Source organism: Haemaphysalis longicornis, unplaced genomic scaffold (assembly GCF_048455015.1).
Source record: "Haemaphysalis longicornis isolate Haplotype H1 unplaced genomic scaffold, Haemaphysalis longicornis Haplotype H1 scaffold_12, whole genome shotgun sequence".
Lineage (NCBI taxonomy): Eukaryota > Metazoa > Arthropoda > Arachnida > Ixodida > Ixodidae > Haemaphysalis > Haemaphysalis longicornis.
In genome coordinates, this window is record NW_027526225.1 from 104,558,188 (window position 1) to 104,566,360 (window position 8,173).

The 8,173-nt window shown below is 49.1% G+C and overlaps 2 protein-coding genes across 2 annotated transcripts in view; both read left to right on the plus strand.

Moving 5' to 3' along the window:
- LOC144163186 (BET1-like protein) overlaps positions 1 to 8,173 on the plus strand; it is a 441,394-nt gene that overhangs the window by 49,194 nt on the left and 384,027 nt on the right. The window lies entirely within an intron of this gene.
- Positions 1,381 to 8,173, plus strand: part of LOC144163175 (pancreatic lipase-related protein 2-like) — a 19,079-nt gene continuing 12,286 nt past the window's right edge. The window contains exons 1-3 of the mRNA XM_077693997.1: positions 1,381 to 1,524; positions 4,678 to 4,783; positions 7,114 to 7,412. Of these exons, the coding sequence (XP_077550123.1) occupies positions 4,750 to 4,783; positions 7,114 to 7,412 (333 nt within the window). The 5' untranslated portion in view covers positions 1,381 to 1,524; positions 4,678 to 4,749. The remainder of the gene's footprint in view (positions 1,525 to 4,677; positions 4,784 to 7,113; positions 7,413 to 8,173) is intronic.

Below are 8,173 nucleotides of genomic sequence, written 5' to 3' on the forward strand. Positions count from 1 at the left end.
GTGTGGGGGAGGGCAGTGTGCTGAGCCCGTGTGAAAGTATGAAGTGCAGTGTGCTGGTGAAAGTATGAAGGGGGGGGGCAGTGAGACACGCTTGTTCCGTGGCTCATCCAAACCACGTGACATTTGCGCGGGAGGTTCAAACACAATTTACAACAACATGCTCGGCGGCGGCGACGCGATAACGGCAGAGTAGCGCGCGCAGCCGTGCGTTCGCTGATCACGCGATCACTTCATCAGACGCAGCAGCTCTACGCCGTGACCGAGAAGACTGCAGTTCGCACTGCACAAATTTCGCCTTAAGCCCGTTCTACATGGTGCGATTTCCAGATGGCGTTGCTTGCATAAGAGCGGCTTAAGCGCGGGCTCACCAAAACAAACGCACGTGCGTTCACAACACGATGTCGCGCGCCGTTTTTAACGAATGCTTAATCGGTGTGCGCGCAAGAGGCGGACATCACAGCATGGAAGAATTACAGAATAATCCAAGAACCGTCCGAGGTACACCAAAATGTGCTAGGCACGCACAACAAGTGAACCCAGTGTTGCTTGCTGTGTTTGTGTTCTTTGCTATGTGTGCGCATATTGAAAATTAATGGGCGATTGTTATATGAAACCGCAAAAAAAACTCATATTTACTGCAAAACAGTATGAAAAAACACTTACCCAGAAAGTACAATAAAACCTATCTTTTAAAATCGCAACAAGCCTCGCTTGTGGCAGGGTTAATTCGGTCTGCAAACAGTGTGCCTCTGAAATGGGAAAATCGCGACGTTCGCAGGCCATGTGGAAGACATTTCCAGGCATTGCGAACTTCGCAAGTGCGAATTGTTCGTTCCACCGAATTCGCAGGCGAAAAGTGCACCATGTAGAACGGACTTTAGGGAGTGTAGCAATCATCAGCCATTTTTTACTGTATTAAAGCCCGTCTGACTCTCCAAGTAGCCTGTTTTGCTGTTCTGAGCGTTCTGAAGAAACGAGCGTTCAAGAACAAGCAGTTCGAGCGGCGGTCAACGCTCCACGCTCACACCAACTGTCCAGAGGAATCTGCTGCCGCCTTCCGCGGCGATTCCGTCGCCTTTCGAAGGCTTTCGATAAAAGCATCCCTGACACGTGGATGCTACTTCAGCCAGCCATGCAAACAAGCACTTATGTCGGTGCAGCTCCTTCCTTTTGACTTTTTTAGCGCATTTTCTTGAATCTTGTACTATTTCTTTATTGTACCGTCGTAATCAGTTGACGCTCTCGTATGAGCGGCGCCGACAGCGAGGCACTTGAGAATGTTTCCGATCGTGTGTGAATGGCTTAGAGCATGTCAGCACGATCTCTTGTTGAACGGGGCTTACAATCTGCCGACTGCAGATTACTTCGAAGCGTTAGGGCTTGATCTTTTTTTTTTTTTTTTTTGCGCATACATATTGACAGCTCTCTCCAAGATGTACCGTGCACACCCTTCGCTTCAGTTAACCCTGCATCTGTACAGAGCCAGCACGTCGAGGGCAGGGTCGCTGTCGTGAAACAGTTTTTGTGAGTATCCAATGTTTTAACCCTGTTGTTTACAGTTTTGGCGTAGTACTAGTTCCCGGAAATACACTGCCGGGTTAGATAAAAGTTTTCAGTGCTTATACACCTTTGTAATCCAAAACACTCGGACGCCGCCATTTTGGACTGCTTCATGCGTGCGCTGAAAAAAAAAAGCGCTAAGACAGTGACTGCAGAAATCATCTGCGCATGCTCGCAACAGTCCAGAATGGAGGCGGTTGAGCTCCGCTTAATTGAAATAAATGCACTAGACTCTCGTTAAGATTAACTCGGTTATAACGAATTTTATTATTAACAGGCACAACACTTTCGCTCTCCTGTAACGTGCACAATGCATAAAAGCGTCCGCTTAAGACAAATTTCTGATGATGCGAACAAATTTTCACCATCCCCTCGAATTCGTCGTAACGGGAGTTAACTGTAGGTGGATAGCCAACGCAATGCAATTTTTCTACGGTGAGAGTTCAGTGACTTGTGTGATCACAATTTCAAACGAGGCATTTATAGCGTTCTCTGTTAGTGGAGTTATCAGCTCTCAGTAGTGTGTGTGTCGGTGCAAATACCATCATTACAATCATAGATGATGATTTAAATGGTGCCGCATAACAAGTGTACTTATGCCACTACCAACGTACCGTATAGACAAGCGAGGGGGAATTGTCACAACTTAGGATGATAATTTGTGTTAATTACAATGGTAATTTCTGCTGCAGGAGGCAGTAGCAGAAATGCAAGCTAACCATGAATATGCTCGTTATGTTCGCGCGATCGTCTGCCATTTTTTGCAGACGTGTAAAATATCCCAAGAAATCAAAAACAGAACGTAAACGATTTCACGTCGGTTGAATCGCAGTCGTTGAGCAGCTACACTAACTCCCATTCTGCATCAACAAATCAACATCAACATGTCCGGCGCGGCCCAAGTACAATCCTTGCCTCCGAATTTTTTAATTTCATCCCTCCATTGTACTAATCGCCTTCTCCGTATCCCGGGATCCTCTCTGTTACCCTAATTGTCCACCGGTTGTCGGCTCGTTTCACTACATGGCAGTCCATATCCATTTTTTTTAATTTGGATTATTATACCATCTATTCGAGTTTGCTCCCTGATCCCGGAAGCTAGTTTCCTGTCCTTAGGCGTTCGTCCTTTCAATCTTTATTCCATGGTCCGTTGAGCCGACGTAGGTTTGCTTCCTGCAGTTGTTCAGTAAGAAGCCAAGTTTCCACTGTTGCCTCTAAAACGTACAAAATATTTAATTAATAAATTGTGAAAGCGAACGGTGATCGGCTGGCGCTCAGTATAGCATTTGCTTATCCGGCGTTCTCTGTTTTAGGGCGCATTCCTAGTATACCGACTTGGATTTCACCCTTGCCTGTATGCAGCCTCTTCTCAGATAGCGAAAATTTAAAAAAAAAAAAATGCCCCAGGGGCGACTTCGATTCTGGGGGCTGTAATACGCGAACCCGATTCCCTACCATGTAGTTTTATGTATGCAGTGTTCTTCAATATAAACCAGTTGCGAAACTCTGCTTCGGAATCCGGGCGGCGCGGGCCCCCTGCTCCGTTGAAGATGGGGGACAAGTGTTCGCGCACTCCTCCTAGGAGACAAAAACTACACTTTGCTAAGCATTTACTTAACAACATAACTTAATAAAATAAAGCTTGTTATTAAAATTAGAAAAGATAAGTTTCGTAATATTCATATGTCGTCACAGTCTTTACTTTTGTGACTTACGGTAGCAGCCGCAAGAACTTTCTGCCGACAGATGACACGATAGTCAATTGGCCCCGTACTTACCCCTATTTGCCCCAGCGCAGGGGGGCCAACCACGGACCTTCTTTTGATACATGGGGCCTATGCGGAGTTTCGCAGCTGGTGTATTTTGAGTAACTTTGGTTCACTAGCTTGCTCCGCCTGCTCATAGAGAGCGGCGTTATGTGGTGTCTCCTAGCTATACGCAAGGTGTCAGCCCATGCCTTACTAGTAGCTCGGCTCACCATATATGGAGCGCTGGTAGTTTCGAGGTACGGACGTCGAAAAATGGGTGGAAATTGCCCTAACCATGTACCGTACCGCTGTAAAATTATTGACGTGAGATCCTAAGAACGGGCATACCTTACATGTTAGATACTAAAGTGTAAAAAATTACGTCGCTTCCCACGCCGCCATTAGACGCAATAATATAATCCACATAGGGGCTGCGCCTCCAGTAAAGTGAACATCTGCGTTATGGAACAAAAAGATGAACGCGGAGGAGGAATAAATTTATTTTTGTATTAGTTCTGGAGTAGTGGCAATGGGGGGTCTTCTCAGTCCAGAAGTCCCTGGGCGGTCGCTGCCAGGCGGGCCCTTTCAACCAGCCGAAGCTGATCGTTGGGGTCCGGGCTGGCTATCATGCTTTCCCACTGCTCATGGTTGGGGGAGAGAATAGGGAGGAGGGATGGTGTGTGGGAGCACGCCCAAATCATGTGGTAGAGTGTGCAGGGTTGGGGACAGTACTTGCAGGTGGTGGAGTAAGAGGTGGGGTGGATGGCGTGGGGGAGGGTGCCGAGTGGGCAGGTGTTGGTTTGAAGGCGGTGGTAGGTGGTGGCTTCTTCCTTAGTCAACTTGTCGCGGGGTGGGGGAAAGAAGCGGCGTTCGAGGCGGTAGTGTTCGAGGATGTCTTCGAATTTTTGAGGTACAGAATGGTGTGCTTCCGACGGTGACGCTGGAGCGTTGACGGGAACGCCCGGTAGATATGCGCGCGGGCGGCAGCATAAGCCGCCTCATTCCACTCCAGAGACTCATGTCCCGGGGTCCAGAGAATGTAGAGGTAATGAGGGTTAGGGATGGACTGTAGGATGCAGAGGGCTAAGGCAGCAATGTGACCGGCGGCGTAATGGCGACAGGCAGCTTGAGAATCTGTGACTATGGTGATAATTTCTTGACATGTAGTGGCTGCGAGGGCTCTTGTGATTTCTTCTGCAGTTGTGGAGTCGTTGCCAATTACTGTGGCGGAAGTCAGTTCAATTCCCGGTGGTCTACTGTTGAAATTGCGAAGGCTGGTTTATCAGCATATTTGGCGGCGTCAACGTAACGGGTGTCTAGATGAACGAAGTATTTTTTTTTTCAGCTGTATTTTTTTTCTAACCTGCAGGGCACCAGGCTGAAAGTGACTGGACCTGCTGACGCTTATATACATCCCACACGTCAAAACCGTGGACGCACCATGAACCTCCTCCCGCTGCTTATAGCGATGTCCGGTAAGCTAATCGGCTTGAAAAAAAATACTTGTCCATTGTTCCCATAGCGGCACTCGTATATTTACAAAGCTGAACCTCACAGTGGTGAACTGAAATAGTAAAACTGTACGATCCGCTAAAATAATCTATGGCTGTGGATATTGTACTAGCATGTATGTGTGCGTAAAGCATAAAGAGAAAAATGATAAGCTTACTAAACGTAATCGATTGCTTATTTACCGGGTAATTGCTGCTCCTGTTCGGCTAATAGTCTCGCCAAAACTGTGTGATTGAGTTCCGTGACTAAGCACAGTACGGCTGTGCCACGCCCGGTTATTTAACGCACGTGTTTCCTGCCCGGAAAGATGGACCGCAAAACTTACATACAACCGGTGTGTGTACAGCAGCCTTTGGAGTAGTTGGCCGCGCATTCGACTGTGGATTAGTGATTAAAAGCGCGTTAGAGGCTAACTGACCGCTGACAAAAAATGTTTAAGGCTTGCTTTTTTGTTGGCAGCAGAAAGTGCCCGGAACTGCTGCAGTCAGAAAACCAAGATACCCGTGAGAAGAAAGTACCGCAGCAATTCAAATGAGCAAAAGCAATGAAGCTCGCATGCAAACCGAAAAGTGTACGAAAAATATGGTTGATCTCTAAGAATCGGTAAAACGCGAAAGTGAGATGTGCCTTTACAGAATCAGTTGAATGTTTATTCTGCATTGATATGAACTTGCTCATCGTATTTATAATTCGTCGGTATGGCACCGTCAGACTTATCAACACTAGACACTGGATTGCACACGCCGGAGCACTGCGTAAACCCGAATGAAACCACACGCTCTCGCAAACCATGCGAACGAATCCGAACTGGTTGCCAGCGAATCGTTTGGGGAACTCACGGTCCGCTGCAGCGAAAGAGCATGATTTGCGGGGCTGCCTTGTGGGTGTGCTTGGCGAGCGAGAACCTGCTGGCGCGTCGCTTTCGCAAATGTGCGACCACTGTGTCCCTGCTCCGTGGAGTGTACGGCAGACGGTTGCGTTGCAACGAGCTCAGCTGGCGCCAACTATCGGCGCTCATTAGCATCGTGATACGCTACTTCGCTTAACCTCTCGTAGACGGCAGCACCATCGAAATAGAGGCGGTTATATGAAAGATATATGGCGCGTTCATACGTCTGTCTGCCCTTCAGCTCTAGCGGAGTCGGTAAAGCGCATGGCACCTCCCTTTGCGGCGACGGAGCATCCGGCTCGAATTTGGCGCAGCCGCGTTTTTCAGGCGATGTCATTTCCGTGATGGATGTGACGTCACTCAGATCTTGGTGTATCCCGGCATAAAACACTTTCGTGTTAAAATAGCCAAGAATAGCTAATGACTCTCCCGTCCATCATGAACAGAGTACGATTATTCCGCTGGATAACATGCCACTGTCCCTCATGAACAGAAACACCAATTCATCCCACCCTTAGAAAGGACAATGAAGTACCCTTCTCTTGTACCGTCGGCTCATCGAATATTGCCTCTCAGGAGAGCACGGACTCTCCACTAGCGCTTATCAGTACCGGAGACATTATCCAGCGATTCCGAAAGTAAGTTGCAAGTGGTGGGGAACCGTGTCCTGTACGGAAGAACCGGGGTGTAGGAGATGTGGGTGACGAGAGGAAGGTGAAAGGCGATCACAAGGGCTTGAGAATGCTCATCTACACCGTGTTTATGAACTTTTTCAGCTACATGGTCCCTCATGAACAGAGCACGGTTATTCTGCTGTATAATACGCCACTCTCCCTCATGAACAGAAGTACCAATTAAACCCACCCTTAGACCTTAGAGAGGACAATAAAGTACCGTCCCCTTGTACCGTCGGCTCATCGACTATTGCCTCTCATGAGAGTGTGGACCTTCCACTGGCGCTTATCACTACGGCAGTCGTGATCCAGCGATCTTGAAAGTGTATTTAAAGTGGTGGGGAACCATGTCATATACGGAAGAACAGGTGTGTAGGAGGAGTGGGTGTGGAGAGGGAGGTTAAAGGCAAGCATCGAGATTGCGCATCTACACCGTGTTTATGTACTTTTTTTTTTCGCTACATCGTTGCAGACCCTCTCTGTGGAAGTGAACCCGCCATCCACGTTTGCTTAAAACATGCATGCGGCCGGCATTCACGCTTGCTTCGAAACACTTCCGCAAGAATTGCGGCGTCCTCGTCGTGATCTTAATGTTCATTACGCGACGCTTTTTAGTGACCAACGGGTCGTGCGTATGATGATCGTGACGCTCTTGTTTACATTTAAATACTCGCTTTGAACGTGTAATCATATTTTACGCTCTAAAAGACAGTCAATTGTGTTATTTCAGGCAGCGTGCGGCACCCGGACGAACGCGCCAACGTGACGGGCCGCAGCGTCGTTCTAACGGCGCGCAGTGGCTTTGACGACGTGCAGCTGAGAAACGCGCTGGACGACACGACCTACATGTACGAAGAGATGTCCAAGGAGGACTTCGGCGACATCGCCCTGTCTGTGAAGCGCTTCGAAGACACGCCGTTCTTGGCCTACTCGGGCCCGGCTGCACAGCACCTGTCCTTCCCGGAGCTGCCCGGGCATTTCGACCTCTCCGGAAACCTCAAGTACTTCGTGCCCCAGAGCCCAGCAAAGGTGGGTGCGGTGAAAGGTCAAGCGTATACACGGGTGCATTTACAGTGTGCGCAAAAGGAAATGATTGACACTTCGTGGGCCTTTCGACGAAAATAAGCCTCGTCGATAATCAGTCCCGGACAATCCTCGGACAGCCCGGGACGCGATTCGGGGCTCCATATTCCCACCTATTCTTATAGAACTTCCAGTTCGATGGCTGTCCTGGAGTGCGCGCGGGCATTCCAGGACTGGTAAATGAGTATGACCAATAAAACAGGCTACGCCGTACTTGTGAGTCACAGCTGTGTAGCTCACGGACGGCGACTTCCAGAGGAAAAAAGGCCTCCAAAAACAAGTTTAACCACGATTGAGGCTCCTATTAGTGCCGGATGTGTTTCCTCTATGATGGAGCTAGGTTGGCGATGACGATGACGATTAAAGAACAAATGTATTGGAATGCTTGGACCCATAGAGTTCGACTGAGCGTGCGCACAGAATTCAGAGAGCTAGCTTTATTGTAGCGTGAGCTACACTGGCCGAGGTTGAGCAATTTCGCGTGGCTCCTGGAGAGCCGTGCTGCGCATGCGCGAGGAGCAGTGACGTCACACGGCGCACAGAACGTTGTTCGCTTCCCGGCGTCTCTCACACACCCCACGCGCCCAGCGTCTTCGCCGACCTCCGTTTCGCACGTGGCGGCCCGGTACATTTGATGATCATGCGAGGGGTGGCCGCCGGGTGTGGAACCTATGGCTCGGGCGTCGCAGAAACACCAGCGTGCGCCT